The 19,395-nt window shown below is 47.6% G+C and overlaps 1 protein-coding gene and 1 long non-coding RNA gene across 6 annotated transcripts in view; one reads left to right on the top strand and one right to left on the bottom strand.

Annotated features, from left to right (window-relative positions):
- Nucleotides 1-6,489: 6,489 nt before the first annotated feature.
- The window catches only part of Slc4a9 (solute carrier family 4 member 9), a 16,018-nt gene continuing 3,112 nt past the window's right edge, over nucleotides 6,490-19,395 (top strand). For 2 of the 4 annotated variants that reach the window (XR_013103781.1, XM_034518647.2), the window contains exons 1-21: nucleotides 6,490-6,839; nucleotides 7,085-7,245; nucleotides 7,651-7,764; nucleotides 8,100-8,149; nucleotides 8,287-8,444; nucleotides 8,690-8,777; nucleotides 9,174-9,328; nucleotides 9,544-9,660; nucleotides 9,813-9,987; nucleotides 10,138-10,271; nucleotides 10,430-10,692; nucleotides 11,649-11,707; nucleotides 11,932-12,120; nucleotides 12,244-12,357; nucleotides 13,594-13,755; nucleotides 13,835-14,013; nucleotides 14,933-15,005; nucleotides 17,336-17,404; nucleotides 17,631-17,804; nucleotides 18,738-18,893; nucleotides 19,277-19,370. Coding sequence is in view for 3 of the 4 variants with exons in the window: in XM_034518647.2 (XP_034374538.2) it covers nucleotides 6,583-6,839; nucleotides 7,085-7,245; nucleotides 7,651-7,764; nucleotides 8,100-8,149; nucleotides 8,287-8,444; nucleotides 8,690-8,777; nucleotides 9,174-9,328; nucleotides 9,544-9,660; nucleotides 9,813-9,987; nucleotides 10,138-10,271; nucleotides 10,430-10,692; nucleotides 11,649-11,707; nucleotides 11,932-12,120; nucleotides 12,244-12,357; nucleotides 13,594-13,755; nucleotides 13,835-14,013; nucleotides 14,933-15,005; nucleotides 17,336-17,404; nucleotides 17,631-17,804; nucleotides 18,738-18,893; nucleotides 19,277-19,330 (2,901 nt within the window). In the remaining variant the exon portion in view is untranslated. Of the gene's footprint in view, nucleotides 6,840-7,084; nucleotides 7,246-7,650; nucleotides 7,765-8,099; nucleotides 8,150-8,286; nucleotides 8,445-8,689; nucleotides 8,778-9,173; nucleotides 9,329-9,543; nucleotides 9,661-9,812; nucleotides 9,988-10,137; nucleotides 10,272-10,429; nucleotides 10,693-11,648; nucleotides 11,708-11,931; nucleotides 12,121-12,243; nucleotides 12,358-13,593; nucleotides 13,756-13,834; nucleotides 14,014-14,932; nucleotides 15,006-17,206; nucleotides 17,287-17,335; nucleotides 17,405-17,630; nucleotides 17,805-18,737; nucleotides 18,894-19,276; nucleotides 19,371-19,395 lie in introns of those variants that run through there. The other 2 variants (XM_076912789.1, XM_076912790.1) reach the window with 2 other exon arrangements.
- Nucleotides 10,265-19,395, bottom strand: part of LOC143434344 (uncharacterized) — a 25,896-nt gene continuing 16,765 nt past the window's right edge. For both annotated transcript variants that reach the window (XR_013103783.1, XR_013103782.1), the window contains exon 3: nucleotides 10,265-12,174. This is a non-coding gene — a long non-coding RNA (uncharacterized LOC143434344). The remainder of the gene's footprint in view (nucleotides 12,175-19,395) is intronic.

The raw sequence follows: 19,395 nt of genomic DNA, 5'->3' as shown, positions 1-19,395 counted from the left end.
CATCTCCTAAGCCCCTTTGCTCAAGTTTCTAACTCGCAGCAAGTTGTTCAGTGTTTCCTTATATGTAATTTATACATCTGAAACAGGGCAAGGACAACAACTATCATTGAGCTTTTGTGATGAATAAATCAGCTCATGCGTATAAAACAGCATGACGCCTGGCATATAGTAGGTGGGTAATGGCAGCTGTTACTATGAACAAATTCATTTCTTCCCTTTCTTCCTTGGTTTTCTTCTTGAGTGGGGAATTTGATATATATCCATGCACTTAACATATCCCATGCCTTGCCTTGCTTCAAGCCCTAGACTGCTCATTTGAAATGATGAAGGGTTGAAACAGTCATGTTGTTTATGGCTAGCGAGCCCAATCATGCTTTTTGTTTTTTTAATTTTTCTTGTCATGCTGCTATCAAAAGGTTTGCTGAGGCAGTTCTGTGACTATCGAGAGTAGCTAATCTGAAACTACTACTTTGTCCTGGACCAGCCTTCCCTGGAGATGGAGTGCCAGAAACGGCCATGCATAATAATGAGGCAGTAAATCTAGAGGGTTGGAAACCTCAACCCAAGAACAGCAGTCCTGGCTCAGAGCTCATCCAGAAGCTTGTGGGCAGAGGATTTGGAAGTGCATACTAAGCAGCCCCAGGGCTCTGTAGGGTGGGGGACAGTGATTCCAGAGGATACTTCTACTAGAGGATGCTTTAACAACCAAGAGGTTAGAGTCACTCAAACTCAAGGTTGGGCTGAAGGGTCACTGTTCCCTCTTGGCATGGTTTCTCCTATGCTATTGGAATCAGCTGGTCAAGCAATCTTAGAATGTTTAGAATTTTAAAATGTTGGATTCTGTCCTGTCTTTGGGGTCCCCTGCACCTCTTTATGCTGGCCTGAGGCATCTGGTAGTGAACACTCTATACACACCTGGGCATGGACGTGTTCTGGCATCTGACTTGGGCCAGGATTTGAAGTCTAACGAACAGGAATGGAGGTGGTAGGGGAAGCTCTGGTAGAACTGTCCAGAAATCCATGATGCTCAGTCAGGAAGGGACATTTGTAATGTTCCCCATCCCCTCCCGTTCGCTTCTATTTTCCAACAGCATTTCTGTGACTTTATCTGTCAGTCATTCCCTGACACAGATGGCTTTCTGCTAGCAGGAAGGGAGCAAAGGATTCCTCCTCCTTCAAACAACCCATCCCCCTCTTCAAGCCTTAGATTCCTCACATAGAAATAATGAGAGGTTCAAACAGCCATGCCATGTCCAGGCATTGGCTGTGCTGTGGGGGTCCATGATGTGTTTTCTGTCAGGTGCTCTCAAAGGCTGGCTGAGACATTCTCTGGAGTGCATACAGTGGGCCATCTACAGGCATGATAGCTTTCATCGGTGACTCAGCCTCTTGGCTTGAAAGTAGTGAGGATAATAGTCTGCTTACTGTGTTCTTGGGACAATGGAGGGAGATAGTTTCTGGAGTGCTTAGGAAAGCACGGAGCTCCCTGTGAATAAGTCAATACTCTTGTTAAGTTTTTCAATGCTTAACCTTGGAATGCAGTCATACTGTACTCTGCGCCGGAAATGTGCGTGTTCAGTTCCTCATTGGTATGCAGTTACAGGGCAGCAATTTAACAGTTTAACAGCCATTTACAGCCACTGCTGGTCTAAGACAATGGTTTAGGAAGGAAGAGATGCTGCCCCCTACAGGACATTCTAGGAACTTGGGGGAGGGGTTTTTTGTTTTTCTATCAGTGACTTTTTTAAGGAATCTATGGAAAAAGGGGGGGGGGGTGTCAGCTCTACACATCCAAGGTATGGTGATGCAAATCTATACTATAATCTTAGCACATGGAAGGAGGAGGCAGACAGATCTCTATTGAGTTCAAAGCCATCCTTGTCTACACAGTGAATTCCAGGCCAGGCAAGAATACAGTGAGACCCCGTCTAAACAAACAAACAAATAAACAAAAAACGAGAGACCTCAGCCATAAATGGGATGTCTAGAGGATATTTCTCCCTCAGTGCTCAGGGACCTATGCAGAAGAGGGGTCCAGAAAGATTTGTAAGGGCCAGGGGTGATGAATGACTTCAAGGCAGCAGTGTTTTCCAGGCATAACAGGACAGATACATATGTGAACTCAGTAATTGTGACAGCACACATAAAAAACCTGCATAATCTCAAACCAGACAAAATTCCAGCATAGAGGAGAGGAAGTGGACACCAAGTTCCAGCCCTAGCTGTGTTTGAGGCGTTCTGGGGAGGGAATATCTGTTTTCTCTAATGCCGGACACCTGGCATAGCCAGGGAAGATCCCAAGCCCAGAGTAATTAATCAGCCAACACAAATGGACCGGATGAGTTCAAACACAGAGAGACACAGAACAAGAAGTTGGGTAAGTAGGAAGACAGGGAGGATCTGGGAGGAGTTGGGGGGGGGAGTAAATATGAGTAAAATACATTGTATGGAAATTCTCAAAGAATAAAAAAAACCCAGCCCAACAAACGAAAACAAAAAGAAGGGGCTGGAGAGGTAACTGTTCTTCCAGAGAACCTGGGTTTAATTCCCAGCAACCACACAGCAGCTCACAACTGTCTGTAATTCTAGTACCAGAGGATCTAATATTGTCTTCTGTCCTATAAGGGCAGTTCATGAATATAGTAAACTTAACACACACACACAGAATAAGATACAAAACATTGCTGTACATTTTGTTCTTTTAAACTTCCAGCTGGATTCTTCCTTGATGAAAGCCCCACTACTTGATCTTAAACCCATTTCTAACTTATACAAAATACAAAGAGGTTTTCCTTGAGCTTTTCCAGGAAGGAAGTTAGAATGGAATGTTCATTTTGGTGGTATTTGCATTAAGCAGTATTTATAGCTGTCACATTCCTTAAGCCTGTGTAGATGTATGCAATGCTATTTCTAGAATAGTCTTGACTGGAAGATTTACACATTGAAATGATTTTTGTTTTGAGGTGAGGGATGTCTTGCTATTATGGCCAGGCTGACTTTGAACTCCTGGCCTCAAGCATTCCTTTTGCCTTTACCTCTAGGTGGCTAGAACTAAAGATGCTCCCATGTGCCTGCCTCCAGGTGTTGATTTTGTTTTAAGACTAAGTGTGCAGGCAGGGTATTATCCTTGAACTTCATTTCCAGGATAGCAAAAGAGTGCTAACAGCAGATGTTACAAAAATGAAGTATGAAAACATTTTTTTTTTCAAGATAGGGTTTCTCAGTAACAGAGCTCTAGCTGTCCTGGAATTAGCTCTATAGAAAAGGCTGGCCTTGAACTCACAGAACTTTGCCTGCCTCTGCCTGCTGGGATTAAAGGCATGTGTCAGCCTGGCTTTTTTTTTTTTTTTTTTTTTTTTTTTTTTGATAGGGTCTGGTGTATTATAAGCTGGCCTCCATGGATGATTTTAAAGTTCTAAATCTCCTGCTCCCAAGTGCTGGGATTGTAGGCAGGCACCACCAAATCCAGTTTATTCAGTGGTGAGAATTGAAAACAAGCCTTCACACATGCTAGGACAAGGACAACGAAGATGACAACAAGGACACACACACACACACACACACACGCCCCCATCCCTATGACAGTCATTCATATCTTACTTCAGGAAGATTTGTATCTTGCTCTGTTTCCATAAAAGAAATCTGAGACCCAGAGGCAAAGCCCTTCATCAAGAACACCCAAGAAGTCAATCACAACACCAGAATGAGAATCAGGTCTTTGAACTCCAGGACACACATCCAGGGCAGCTCCTTATATACAGCATGCCTTTCCCCAGCCTGGCTAGAACATCAAAGGCTGCTCTGGACTCCTAGGCAGCTCCTTCACCAACCTGCCATGCTCTGAGCACCCACACTCACAGGGTGAAATGAGGTCTGGTGAACAGGTATGATGGCCTCAGTGATTTTAAGGTACTCTTGGAACAGTAAGGACAGACCTTCTGAACTTTGGCAGAAGTTATGAAGGGGAGTGTGTATGTGTTTTGGGGGTTATTCATGCCAAACTCATGATTCTATCCCTTCAAGTTTTCTTGAGTCATTTACCCCCTAAGGTTTGGACACATTCTTGAAGGAATGGTCACAGGAGTTCAGCCCCTAGGCCAGTTTCTGCTCTTCTGGGGACTGAAACCACCTCTCCCCTCCGCATAGGTAACATAGTGACTCCTTTCTCTGCCTAAGCCAGAGGATGTTGGAGGACAGAGACATCTGAATCCTGTTTCTAATAAGGGTTTTAATTCTTATTCAGACAGTCCTGATTGTCCTTTCATTTCCTGTCCTTAGATGCTCCTCCACATGCCATCCTCGGGCCCAGTCTGCATTGGGCCAGGCCTAGGCAGAGACTCAAATACTCCTCCCTGCCATCTTGCCTTTTGCTGAGTCCTGGCAGAAAAACAAAAACATAACCCCTTGGTCTTAGGGAGCGGCTCTGGCGATTCAGGCCGTGGGGAGCAGTGCCCTCGTGTGGCCATCAGAAGAAGCGCGACTCTTGGCCCAACCCCTTCCTTTCTATGTGTTCATGGATCAAGAATTTATTGAGAGCCACTGTGTGCCAGGCTGCTCAAGGCTCAGGGGCCAAGTCAAGTAAGATACCGCATCAAGGGTTGTACAGTTATGTGTGGTGATGCAGGCAATAAACCACAAACAAACAATAAATAAGGTTACTAGTAGTGATAACTGCTAGGTAAGAAAACAAAACAGAAATGCCATAGAATGAGCCAGAGGAAAGGTTCCTTGAGTAAATCATATTTGAGATGAGACTTGGGTGTGAGCATCCAGATGTGTGAAGACTCAGGGAGAAAGAGTTCCTTGCAGAGAATAGCAAAGCCCCTCAGGCCTTTTCATTACATAGAAGGGGGCTGGGAGCTGGAGGGTAGGAGGTTAGAAAGAAGGCAGCAAAGGAAGAGTGGAGATGTGTTGAGGGTGGGCTGTTGCCAGAAGCAAGAGATGTCAGCTAGGCAAGAAGAGGGCATCGGATCCCATTACAGATGGTTGTGAGCTACCATGTGGTTGCTGGGAATTGAACTCAGGATCTCTGGAAGGGCAGTCAGTGCTCTTAACCACTGAGCCATCTCTCCAGCCCATCTTCCTTTTTCTTATCCATGGAATTTTGTCTTGGAGGAGGAGATTTTACAACTTACAGCTGGAGAAGTGGGTGCCCTTACTTATATGTAAGTCAGAAGGGGTTAGACTTGAGGCATAGCTCATTAGTGTGTGTGTGTGTGTGTGTGTGTGTATCTGAGAGAGACAGAGAGACAGAGACAAAGAGACAGAGAGACAGAGAGCTTATTTAGTACTCCAGCCTCCCAAACATGTGTGTGTGTTTATATGAGTGTTTTGCCTACATATATATCTGTCCATCATGTGTGTGCCTTGTGCCTGAGAAGACCAGAGGAAGGGGTGTCATATTCCCTGCAACTAGAGTTATAGACTGTCGTGAGCTGCCATGTGGGAGCTGGGAATCAAACCTGGGTCTTTCGAAAGAGTAGCAGTGTTCTTAACCACTGAGTCATCTCTCTAAACCTAAAAAAGATTTTTTAAAGAACCCTTAGCTAGGGGTGGTAACACATGCCTTTAAGCCTAGCAGACAGGAGGAGGCAGAAGCAGGCAGATCTCTAAGAATTCAAGACCAGCCTAGTCTTTGTGACAAATTCCAGGCCAGCCAGGGATACTTAGTGATGAGACCCAGTCTTAAGAGAAAGGAAAAAAATCCTTATGGCTGCTTTATGGAAGATGAACTTTGGGAAAGGAGGAAGAGCCAAAGCCAGAGAGATCAGTGCAAAAACTTAGTGGGCTACTGAAATAACTCAGGTGAGAAAGGATGGAGCAAAGCCGTGGTGCTGATGCTGGAATGTGGCTGTATCCCAGGCATGTCTGCTAGGCAGGCTCAATAGAAATTGATAAAGGGCAACATTCTCTTTTGGCTCCAGGATATCTCTCTCTCTCTCTCTCTCTCTCTCTCTCTCTCTCTCTCTCTCTCTCTCACACACACACACACACACACACACACAAAGATACACAGACACACAGGCACACACACATCCCTCTATCACCTTCAGTGAGGGTCTCAGTTAAAGGGGCACATAGCTTAATTGGGGTTTTCAGACACTGCACAGAGGACTTAAAGGTATAGGTATTGTGTTCTCCATGATCTGTCTCCACTTTCCAAAATTAGGCCATTTAACAGGCAGGGATCTACCTTCTTCTGTCTCCTGTTCCCTGCCTAGCTTCCACAAGCCTAGTTATTTATTAGTTCCTTGTTTGTCCAAATGTGTCTCTGGGACCCCTAGGCTATATTGTTGACACCCAAATAGTCTTGGATTTGTGGTGTTAATATTTGACATAGGACAGTCAGGAGCAACAGAATCTGGGGTGGGTATCAGTTACTCCCATATATTTACGCAAAACATAGTGAGGTCAGACTTGATGCACACTTACACGTTGGGTACTTCTGAAAGGTCTAGGAGAGGCTAGATTAGTTTTACAAACAGGCCAGCAGGGGGTCAGAGACCAAATAGAGGAGGAGACGACTGGTATTTTCTGGAGCCAACAGGCTTTGCTTTGCTTATGCTGTGGAAATGGGTATAAATGCAGCTACCCAGAGCTTCCAAGGTTTGTGCAAGTCTTTCTAAGATGAAGCTGCCGGGCCAAAAGGATTTTGAAGGCTCTGATGCTCATGAAAATGTTTGCTCAGAGGAACTGGACAGTGGCCTAGGCCCTGGCCTTGATGGACCCTCAGTCACAGACACTGGGGAGTCTCCGATATCCAAGGACCCTTTGCTCTTCATTCAACTAAATGAGCTGCTGGGCTGGCCCCAGGCACTGGAGTGGCGAGAGACAGGCAGGTGAGTGGGTCCTGGTTAGTTCTATAGCATCCTTTCTACCTCAAATTAGGACTTCTTTGTGTTTTTGCCATGAGACTCAGCTTCCTCTACAATATAGTTCTGAGTTCTCTGAGACCTAATGAGGCGTGACTGCTCAGGGAGGGAGATCCTCTGTACCACTGGGTCAAAGGCAGCCACACTGACCTACCTATGTCCTAGACATGGGCAAGAGTCTCCCAATAACACTGTCTATCCCTTCATCACAGGTGGCTTCTGTTCGAGGAAAAGCTAGACATAGGCGCAGGCCGGTGGAGTGGCCCCCATGTGCCTATCCTGGCACTACCCAGCCTCCAAAAGCTTCGCAGTCTGTTGGCCGAGGGCATTGTTTTGCTAGACTGTCAAGCTCAGAGCCTCCTGGAGCTTGTGGGTAAGCTGAGGAAAACATTCCATTTCCTGGGAATTTCCCCCAAAGTCTTAGAGTCTTCCAGAGCCTATCCCACCCCATCCTACCCCAGGGACTGCCCATTTCTGTCGGGGGGATAGTGATGGTAAGGCAGCTGGGCACTGTGGCACATGCCTGTAATCTCAGCACGTGGCAGGCAGAGGCAGGAGGACCACTGAAAATTGGGCAGCTCCGTTTATGTAGTGAGACCTTGTCTCAAAACAACAGTGTGTATGTGGTGGGGGTTGGGGGGTCACTGACCCTTGTATTTCTGAGACTGGTAGGAGGAAAGACAGACTGCCAGAATTAGAGGCAGGGAAGGGAGCCGGTGGGAGGACAGAGTGCGCTCAGGAGTGGGATTGAACTTTGAACGTCACATCTGTTCTCCAGAGCAGGTAGTCAGTGGGGAGTCACTGAGCCCTGAACTGAGAGGACAGCTTCAGGCCTTGCTCCTGCAGAGACCCCAGCACCACATCCAGACCACAGGCATCAGGTCCTGCAGAGGTGAGAGATCTCTCTTTGGGCCTAGGATCAAGATTCTGGGATAGGAGAGTCCCAGGAATCTTCTACAGTTTCTTGAGCCAGGAATGGCCTAGTTTTGGCTCAGTCCTCAGGGAAAGAGAAAACTGGTGGTTATGATGAATGCAGAGGAGATGGAGTGCCAGGGACATAACAGCCAGGGCTCTCTAAAGGGGTGTACCTGGCAGGCACTGTGCCAGGAGTCCTGTATGCACTATCTTCTCACCTAATCTTTAGTTTCCATGAAGGGCTGTATCACAACTGCTGGGCCTGCCCCTAAAGCTTGTGCTCTTAACCACTATGTACTCCTGCTTTTGCAGGGTCTAATGCTTTCAGAAAGGCTTCTCGTGATGAGGACACCCCGCTGAAGGTTTGTGGCCCTTCCTTGGGAAAGGCTGGGAGGAAGATCAGAAATTAACAGACACCCATCCTCCACCAGACTCATTGGTCGTTGAGTTTCTGCCAACATCCCCCTCCCTAAATAACCTCTCATACTCTGCCATCCAGCACCAGAACCCCTTGAGACAGAAGCTGCCTCCTGGAGCTGAGGCAGCAGCGGTGTTAGCAGGAGAGTTGGGCTTCCTGGAACAGCCACTAGGGGCCTTTGTAAGACTGCAGAATCCGGTGGTGCTGGAGTCTCTTACAGAGGTGATCTTGCCTAGCAGGTGAGGTGACTGAGTCAGGGCTCTGGGGCCCAGAAGAAGGGCCTCTACTGAGGAGGGTGGGGTCTTTGGATGTGGCTCCCCAAGAGTGTCTTGGAAATTCTCCTCCCCAGAGGTCAGTCTGCAGAGCTCGTGTGTCCTTGAGCAGAGCTAAGTCTCAGTCAGAGGCTGCTCTTAGCAGCAGGCAGTGCTGTCCTATGAGAAAGCAGCCTGGAGCTCCCCTGCCCCCCACCCCATTCCTTCTTCAGGTTTTTCTGCCTCCTCTTCGGTCCTCCCACCCTGGGAAGGAGCTACCATGAGATGGGACGGGCAGCAGCTGTCCTCCTCAGTGACCCGGTGAGTGGGGCAGGTTTCCCTCTCTGTGTGTGTGTGTATGTATGTGTGTATGTGTGTGTGTGTGTGTATGTGTGTGTGTGTGTATGTGTGTGTGTGTGTAGCATGTGTATGTGATCATGAATAACAGTGAGTTAGAGTGTGGCTTTGTTTTTGTAACATGGGGGCTGAAGTTTCCAGCTACCAATGTAGCTGCATTACTGGCCCAAGGTAGGCACACATAGGCATGAATGAATGAATGAATGAATGAACGAGTGGATGGATGGATGGATTTGTGAGTAAATCATTAATTTGTCTGCTTGTAGCCTGTGTGAGCATGGCTTTGAGAAAATGCAAGCGAACACACATGTAAGAGTCCCTAATATGCATTTACTGTCCATTCTGTGGCCTTAAATGCAGCAATTCCAGTGGTCAGTTCGTCGGGCAAGCAATCTTCATGACCTTTTGGCAGCTTTGGATGCCTTCCTACAGGAGGTGACAGTTCTACCTCCAGGTCGGTGGGACCGGACAGCCCGGATTCCTCCGCCCAAATGCCTACCCTCTCAGCACAAAAGGTACCTGGGGTTGTGATTCCACGCTGACCTTCTCCTTGGTTATGGGTCTACCACGCTCCCCAGCTAAGCTTGGCATTCACAGGGTGGTATCTAACTTCTTATCAGATAGTTGGAAGGCGTCGTCTGCCGCCACCTCTGTAGCCTCCAGGGGGCGGGGCGTCAAATCTCAGGTTGGCTGGAGACATCAGCCTATTTGAGGTTCTCATTCTGCCCAGACTTCCCTCGAAAGTGAAGGAAGTCACCAGCCTTCCCCGCCAGAGTGCTGCCCTGGCAGAAGACAAGCACCACCATGGGCCGCACACACCCATCCCAGAATTGCAAAGGACAGGCAGGTGAGGGGAGCTAGGTGGGAACAAGGGTTGGGATCCCGTGGAAGAGTCACAGGGGCATCAAAATGTGCAGGCAATTCGGGAGAATACAGAGAAAATCAGGATTCAGGTGTGGGGTGTGGAAACCTGGATCTCTGACGGCCCACGGGTGGGAGGCTCTTTGGGGGTCTTATTCAGGACGTGCGCCGGAAGGCATGTTGGTACCCCAGTGATTTCCTGGACGCCCTACACCCCCAGTGTTTCTCAGCTGTGTTCTACATTTACCTGGCCACAGTCACAAACGCCATCACTTTTGGGGGTCTTCTGGGAGATGCCACTGAAGGTGCCCAGGTATGTGGGTTTGTCTGATGGGATTGACATAAACTTTGGTGTCCCACTTGCCTGACCTCTTGGCACTGTGAATGGGGCTGAGACTCCACAGAAGCTTGGGCTCCTGTGTTGGGAGGCCGGGATCCTATGATGAGGTCTGTCTACTTCCAGGGAGTGCTGGAGAGTTTCCTGGGCACAGCGGTGGCTGGAGCTGTTTTCTGCCTGATGGCGGGCCAGCCCCTTACTATCCTTAGCAGCACCGGGCCAGTGCTGGTATTTGAGCGGCTACTCTTTTCTTTCAGCAGGTAGGAGACCTCTCTCACCTCCCCAGCCCATTAGTGGGCCCATCCTCCGTTGGTCCTAACTGGGTGAAGAGAGAGGGAGGGACTGCCACTGGCTTGAGGGGCACTTGACCTGGGTTAGGTAAGAAGGAGACAGCCCTGACTGTCTTTCACTCTCACAGAGATTACAGCCTGGACTACCTGCCCTTCCGCCTGTGGGTCGGCATCTGGGTAGCCACATTTTGCCTTGCACTGGTGGCTACAGAGGCTAGCTTGCTGGTGCGCTACTTCACCAGATTCACAGAGGAAGGATTCTGTGCCCTCATCAGCCTCATCTTCATTTATGATGCCGTGGGGAAAATGCTGAACTTGATCCGTGCCTATCCAGTCCAAAGGCCAGGATCTCCTGCTTATGGTTGCTTCTGTCAATACCCAGGCACAGGAGGTAGGTGAGGGAAACTGGTACCTTGGCCAGGTGAGGAAAGATGTAAGAAATGGACTAAGTTCAGAAAAATGCTGAGTACTTATCCAATAGTCAGCAGTCCTACTTCTGGTTCTGGATCAACTATAGAATAGATTTTGGGAGAGCCCAGGATTGTCTTTATTTCTGACAGCCCTGACAGAAGAGTGTGGGTTAATGAGCTTCTTAAGAGAGAAGCCAAAATCAGGTGTACCCAACTGAGAATAGTGGTAGCACTGGAATGGGGACTTTGTTACATCAGAAGAGCAGACGTAAGGACATGAACCAGGCAGCTTAATCTAGAGAAAAGAGAGAGGAAAGGACAGGACCAGGCAGGACCTGCTTCATTTCCTAAATTCACCAATCAAGCAACTCATAGCTGAGTGAGAGCAGATAACCATGTGGAGGGGTTTGGAGTGTGACACTTGCGTAGATCCCTCCACATGGAAGGAGCACCAGGGATGGGGGAAAGTGTCTTTTGTGGGGAGGTGGTGGTCCTGGGTACTAATATGGTCTCCAACTCAGTATGTAACTGAAGATGACCTTGAACTCCCAATCCTCCTGCCTCTAACTCCAACTGTTGGGGATATAAGTAGGGGCCAGCAAGTATCTAGCTACAAACATATCTTTTCTGATGTGTGCCCAATTCTACTTGTCCTGAATGAGGCCAGTTCTCCCTCTAGTACATACAGATTTGTGAGCTCATGCATTAGGTTGATGTTTGATGCTCAGTTCTGTGTTCTGCACCAGAGACACAGATGGGTAGAGAAACTGAGGGCATGAGGACACAAAGTAGGAACCTGAGAACACACTGAAGTGTGACAGAATCAGAAGCGTGATCGGAATTAAGACCTTTTTAGTTTAGGTAGAACAAGTTAGACTCCTGTGGGGAAGAGTTTCTCAAGGAAGGAGGGCTTACACTTGAATTCTTTGCTTCCCAGGAAATGCGTCTGAATGGACAAGTACAAAGCTCAAAGACACAGAGGATGTCTTAAGCGTGGTGAGGGCTTGCTCCTAAAAAGGTCTGAGAAAGAATAGAGGTAGTGGTCTTCGGCTTTCCCCATCCTCAAAGGGAAGAAAGCTTCACTGGTTTCTTCAATTTAGCCTATGGCCCATTCTGAGTTCCTGGTGTCTCTGTGGGTTCCCCTTCCTTTGAGGTGGATGAGAGAGTAGGATGAGTCCTCTGTTGCCCACCATCCCATACCTGACCACTCCTCTATTCAGCACCCAGGCCTTGTCAATGCTTCCTTCCTGCCTCCATCTGAGTGCATCCAGCAAGGAGGCCACCCTCGAGGCCCCAGCTGTCACACGGTGCCAGACATCGCCTTCTTCTCCCTTCTCCTCTTCTTTACTTCTTTCCTTTGTGCCATTGCCCTGAAGCATTTAAAGAGCAGCCGCCTCTTCCCCTCCGTGGTAAGTGTCTTTTCCTTTCTGCGTGAAAGGTCTGGCTTTGGCCCTGGATCCTGTCTGCAAACAGGAAAGGGAAAACAGAAATGGGATGGCAGGTCCAGACTAAAGTGTCTGCTCTATGGCCAGGTGCGCAAAGTGTTCAGTGACTTTTCCTCAGTCCTGGCCATCCTGCTGGGCTGTAGCCTTGACGCCTTCCTGGGCCTAGCCACGCCGAAGCTCTTGGTGCCCACAGAATTCAAGGTGAGAGCTGGACAGGATGAGGGGGCAAGGAGGAAGTGGGGCCAGCAACTAAAAGTAATATGCCTCATAGATTCCATACTTCTTTCTCTCTGAGCTTCTTCTGTCACTCATGATAGAGACAGTAAAAACAATGGCCTCACACAGTTGCTGAGTGATAAAATGAGGTATTTCAACAGACACATAAGTGAATGAGGAATGTTGTATACAGTAGCTATTATTATAGGGTAGGTGTTGGAAGACAGGCTCCGGGCTGCAGGCTTTGCTCTAGGCATCTCCTTTTTAAAAGACAGAATCTCACACAGTTCAGGTTAACCTCAAACTCCAAACACAACTGAGGCTGGCCTTGAACTCATAACCTCTTGCTTTAACCCCATGTGCTGTAGTTACAGACACACATCACCATACCTCCCCTGAGAATTTCTTAGTCTATAAAATGGAATAATCAATGGTAGTTCTCCCATAGGTTGTTTTGGGATTTACATATCATAGTGTAATAGTTACTATAGTGCCTGGCACATACCAAACACTCAGTAAATGCTGCTATGACTTCTCCCTGCCACTGGCCTTACCTTCTTCCATACACCCTACTCTTCCTTATACCCCTCACTACCAACAGTAAAGCTGGAGCTCCTTCTGTAGGGCAACACCACCAGGGCAGAACAGCAAGGGGGCTCTACAGAGGTGGCTTTAGAGCTCAGAACCCCAGCCAAACACGTGGGCCCCCTCCCCACCACAGACGCTTATAAATCAGAGCAGACACAGACACACCTAGTCCTGTCCCAGACTGAGGCAGGTCTGAACCTGAGTTGCCCCATTCTGGGTGTAGGGGGTGGGGAGGGTAAGCCTAAGGAGGAAGGCTGTGAATAAGTATGTGTGTGTAGGTTTTATTCACCAACTCTTCTTCTGGGGGAGGGGGTTGGGGGGAAAGAGAGAAAGAGCCCCTGAACCAAAGTCCAGAGCCCTTTCTGCTCTCTTTTAAGGCACTGGGATACACTGAAGGAGAGAGAGAGAGAGAGAGAGAGAGAGAGAGAGAGAGAGAGAGAGAGAACACATGCATTTGTCTGTCTGTTTGTCTGTGTGTCTGTGTGACAGTGCTATCTCCTAGAATCTAAGGTCTTGGGGGCAGGATGTGGAATTGTGGAATGTGGAAGATAGACATGGTAGTGGTGGTTGGGGGTGTGCTGATGAGGTGTTCTTGGGAGGCATTTCCACCCTGCCCATGGAATATCCCCTCAGCCTACACTCCCTGGGCGTGGCTGGCTGGTGTCTCCTTTTGGAGCTAACCCCTGGTGGCTGAGTGTGGCCGCTGCCTTGCCTGCTCTGCTGCTGTCTATCCTTATCTTCATGGACCAGCAGATCACAGCAGTCATCCTCAACCGTGCAGAATACAGACTGCAGGTAAGGCTGCTGGGTAAGGAACTCCAGGGTGGTGTCTACACTCCACTTCTAGCTTCAAAACAACACCCATTCCCCACAGAAGGGAGCAGGCTTCCACCTGGACCTCTTCTGTGTAGCCGTTTTGATGCTGTTCACATCAGCACTTGGGCTGCCCTGGTATGTCTCAGCTACCGTCATCTCCTTGGCCCACATGGATAGTCTTCGGAGAGAGAGCAAAGCCTGTGTCCCTGGAGAAGTCCCCAACTTCCTGGGCATCAGGTGAAGTCTGTAATCAATAAGCTGGGGGAAGAGGGGTGTGGCAAAATGGTTATGGGATGTGTGAGTTATTTGGGCAGCTTGAATTCTCAGCTTGTGCCCCCTAAGAACTGCAGTGAGTAAATGGGAGGCAAATTCTGCACTCTGTGATGGGTGAGGGGCTTCAAGAAAAGCATTATAAAGGTAAGGGTGAAGGGAGCCAGGGCTAAAGTGGAGGGGAGATACCATCTTTATGTCCCCACTCAAAGCAGAAGCACGTCATGATGTTGCAAAGGAACCCATGACAAAGACAATTAGTAACTGTTAGAAACAGTCTACCAAATACATGAAGTTGACTAACCGTGTAAATTATGAAATATAGGTCTTTATGGCAATGAAAAATTGTTAATTTTCCATCTAAATAAAAACAGCAGCTAGGCATAGTGGTGCACACACCTTGAATCCCAGTACTCAATAGGAAGAGGGAGGCAGATCTCTGTGAGTTTGAGGACATCCTAGTCTACAGAGTTCCAGGACAGCCAAGGCTACAACAAAAAAAATCAATCAATCAATCAATCTAAAGAACTGATTCCTGCAAGTTGTCCTCTGACCATCACATATACACCAAGACAGGCACATACTTACATACATGCTTGCACATACACAGTATAAATAAGAAAGATGTAATACAATACTTTTTTTAAAAAGAAAGAAACAGAACAATGTTGAGCTTGGACTGATGGAGAGGCCAGGGGCCCCAGGTTGGAGTGCTCTGCCTTTCCTTTCAGTTTCTCAGGGCAGGCAGGGGTCCTTCGGCAGGTGACCTATCAAGGGTATCCCTCCTCTTCTCTGGTGCCATGTCTGTTACAGGTCTGGTAAGGTTTCTAACCTGGGTGTTCTAGAAGCACACTAAGACCCAGCTAATTTCTCCTTCTCTCCACAGGGAACAGAGGCTGACAGGCTTGGTGGTGTTCATCCTTACAGGTGTCTCCATCTTCCTGGCACCTGTGCTCAAGGTACATGTTTGGCCAGGATCAGGGCCAGTGCAGCAGTGTCGATAGAATTGATACTGGCTGAACACTTACAGTGTGCCAGGAACTGCATTTTCTTCTCACATGGTTATATTAATCTTTGTGCTGACTAACCCTGAGAGACACACATACTCTACAAATGAGAAACCTGAAGGTTAAAGATGTAATTTATAAGTGCCCACCAAGAGAGCCATTTCTCAGATAAAAAAACAAGACAAAACAAAACAACAATGGAAAACCTAGACTTCCAGAGCATGCTGGTTTATGCCTATAATCCTAGAACCAGGAGGTTGAGGCAGGAGGCTTGTTTCAAGTTTGAGACCTGCTCGTGTACACAGTAAGTTACAGGACGGCTTGGGCTATAGTGGGAGACCCTACATCAAAAGAAACTAAAAAACCAGGGAGTCTGAGATGGCTCAGCAAATAAAGGGTTTTGCTAATAAGCCTGAAGTTTGATACTGGGTCTGGGTCTGTGTGATAGAGGGAAAGAACTGATTCCAATAAGCTATCCTCTGACCTACATGACCTACATGCTACACACACACACACACACACACACACACACACACACACACACGTATCAATAACAACAAAAGTGTTGTGGTGGTTGCATACTTGTAATTCAAACACTTGGGAGGTAGAGGATCAGGAGTTCAAGCTCAAGGCTAGCCTCGGATAGTCGGTTTGAGCAAATCTTGGTCTACATGAAACCTTATCTAAAAATATAAAAAAAATTAAAAATATACCTAATTTCCTAGCCAGTAGGCTTTTTGTTTAGTGGAATAGGATATGGGGATGCCATCATGCCCTGGGGTTCTAGCACCACCCTTGGTCCAGCTCTCCAACAAGCTTTGGACAAGTATATATCCATATCCCAGAGAAACTTTGAAGCAAAAAACCTTTATTCTTTTTCAAGGCTTGTGAAATCTCTGCGGGGTACCCCACTATGTGTGGCACCTATGAGAGAGGAAGAGGAGTACTGAGTAGGGCTATGAGACTAAATGTTAGAAACTACACACACAGACACACAGACACACACAGACACACACAGACACACACAGACACACACACCTCCCCTACATGACTATAGAAGAAAGCTATAGAAGAAAAAGGTCAACAAGCCAAGACAGCAAGGCAGTCATGGAGGGTGTGGAAATATCATACAAGAGTCACTGGCAGGAGGCAGGAGGTTAGGCAGGGCCAAGGTCATGGAGGCTGTGTAAGAATAATGCAGTAGGAGAGCCAGATGGACAGGATTAACCACTTGCTAAGTAGGTTGACTCTCATAAATAGTATACCAACCACTGTCCCAGGAACTGGAGAGATACAGTGGTGACAGCATATATATGTCTCTGCCCTCCTGGGAGTCTGGTGAGAGAGGACAGATGTTTAAAAGTTAGAGCAATACGATAACTTCAGCAGGTAGCTTCTACGAGAAAACGGAAGCAGACAAGGTGATGAAGGGTGCTGGTTCAGTGAGCAAAAGCACTAGCCATGCAAGACTGATGACTCGGCCTGAATGCAGTCCCCAGAACCTATGGTGGAAGGAAAAGACCCACTCCCACAAATTGACCTTTGACCTCCATGTGCAAGCTGTGGCACACATAGAATAACAGTAGTGAATAAACATTTAAAATTTTTTTGCAAATAGTGTCAGGGCCACTTCAGATTGAGCAGTCAGAGAGGACCCTTAGAATATTTGATTAATTGATTTTTTGGTTGGTTGGTTAAAACAGGGTCTCACTTTGTAGTCCTGGCTAGCCTGGACCTTGCTACATAGATCAGCTGGCTTTGAATTTATTGCCATCTTCCTGCTTCTGCCTCCCAAGTGCTAGCATCACAGCTGTGTGCCACCATGCCCAGCTGAGAGGAACATTTTAGGAGGAAAGAATAGCAAAGCAAAGGGCTTTAAAAGGGGAACAAACGCCAGCATGTGAATGGAGGGAGGGCAGTATATGGGAGCACGCAGAGCAGCAGGCAGTGTGATGGATAAGACCAGCCATGGTGGCACAGTGGCATCCAGGAAGCTAGAGCATGGGGATGTAGCATTGTAGACCAGCACTAAATACCATGACGGGAGATAAAAAACTGGAGAGGTAGGGGCAAGTTACTTTGTCTTTCAATGTCCTCATCTGTAAAATGCAGACCATAATAGTAATTTTACCTTGTGTGATTGACATGGAAAGACTTGATGAAGTCTGGCATGCAGAATGTGAAAGGAGAAGAAAGCCTTGGCAGGTTCCAGTCTGCAGGCCTAAGGTGGGGCCTCTGGGAGGCTGGAAGGTAAGCTCCTGTGTTCTATTTCTTCCTACTAGTTCATCCCGATGCCTGTGCTCTATGGCATCTTCCTGTACATGGGGGTAGCAGCGCTTAGCAGCATCCAGGTGAGCTCACCCCAATCATCTAGCAAGCCTAGTCATCATTCCCACATTTGACAGCCCCCCTCATATCCATTACCCTGCTTCTCCTGGGCATAGAAACTATGCTGCCATGACCTAGGCGGGAAGGCCAAGGGAGCTGCCTTCCCTTCCTGCTGAAGTACTTATAGCTAACAGTGACACCCTCCAAATGACCCCAACATCCTGCTTTCCTTTCCCCTCATTCTCTCAGTTTATGAAGAGAGTGCAGCTATTGTTGATGCCAAGGAAACATCAGCCAGACATGCTGCTCCTGCGACACATACCTCTGAGCAGAGTCCACCTATTCACAGGCATCCAGCTTGCTTGTCTAGGTCTGCTTTGGGTAATCAAGTCTACCCCTGCAGCCATTGTCTTCCCACTCATGGTAACTTGGGGGCGGGCGTTGAGTGGTTCTGGGAGACTCTGAGCTTGGGGGTGGGGGGGATGGCTTAAGAATACCTCTTACTTCTCTCTTACTTTCCCTGGCTCTTCCTGATTGGAAATCCTAAGACACCTGGGGGATACTTACAGATGAACTGATCCTGGGATAGTTGACTCACCAACTTTCCTAACTCATTTGAGCTGGTCTACAACACTCCCCCTCACCCCCCAATAACTGAGATTCTGGAAGGGCAATGCTGACTTTTGTTACTTAGGCAGGCTTACCAGAGGGGAAAGTAAGAACCACAGACTTTGGGATGGGACCAATCTGGTTACCACATGCCAGATGTGTGGCCTCAGGGAAGTTATTAATCTTTTGGGGCTTCAATTGCCTTTTATGTACAATGGGAATACCTTCTTTTTTTGGTTTGGAACTCGAGTATTTTTGAAATGGAGGCAGAAGGATCATATGGTATTGGACCTCAAAGTTAGATCCTGTCTTAAAAATCAAAACAAGAGTGGATGTGGTGGTGAACATCTGTAATATCAGCATTCAATGGACAAAGGTAGGGGGATCACCACAAGTTCAAGTTCAGCCTGGTCTACATAGCGAGTTCCAAGCCAGCCAGAGCTACACAGCGAGTATATATGTCTCAGGAAAAAAATCAATCAGTCAGTCTTGGGTACAATGGTGCACACTTTAATCCCAGCACTTACAGTTGAGGGGTGGAGGAGCTCAAGTTACCCTCAGCTACAAGGCAAGTTCAAGGGTAATTTGAGCTACATAAAAGGTCATCCCCAAAACAAAGCTATATCAAAGAAAAAAGGATCTACTTCATAGAAATGTGTTAACACTCAGTGAATTAATAGGACATTTAAGACTGCTCGTCCCAGCTGTTGCTGCCCAGTGCTCCAGGGCTTGCTTCTGTTCCTGCAGTTGCTGGGCCTGGTGGCAGTCCGGAAGGCACTGGAATGGGTCTTTTCACCACAGGAGCTCCTCTGGCTGGATGAGCTCATGCCAGAGGAGGAGAAGAGCAGCCCTGAGAACAGGCCGGAGCCGGAGCACTTGTTCAGTGGAAATGATAGTGAAGATGTAAGCTCTAAGATGAGTCCTTCTAAAGAATGGGGAAGGATTGAGAGACTTGTCCTGAGCTGTCCCTAAAGTCTGACATCTCCATTCAATCTAAAGGCCCTTTGTCTTTGTATTAATGTAGGCAGAATGAAGGGCTTAGGGAAATCTTCCTCTACTAGATTCAGAATCTGTCAGGGTTCTGGTTTATGAGCTCATGGACAAAGAGTTAGGCACACAGCTCTGTGAGGTATTCTCAACCCTGATCTTTGGTTTTGAATGTGGATTCATATCTAGTTCTTCAGTCACTTTATTTATTTATGTCTGTGTCTGTCTGTCTGTCTGTCTGTCTCTCTCTCTCTCTCTCTCCCTCCCCCCAACTCTGTCTTTGGATGTTTCTTCCACAGTCAGAATTGATGTATCAGCCAAAGGCTCCAGAAATCAACATCTCTGTGAATTAGCTGAAGTCATGGTGTGGAGACCTCAGGAAACAGACACAAGGTGAGGGGGTGAGGCAAGCAAGTGC

Source organism: Arvicanthis niloticus, chromosome 14, assembly GCF_011762505.2.
Source record: "Arvicanthis niloticus isolate mArvNil1 chromosome 14, mArvNil1.pat.X, whole genome shotgun sequence".
NCBI lineage: Eukaryota > Metazoa > Chordata > Mammalia > Rodentia > Muridae > Arvicanthis > Arvicanthis niloticus.
The sequence above is the reverse complement of the archived record's forward strand: the minus strand, read 5'-3'. Positions and strand labels throughout refer to the sequence as shown.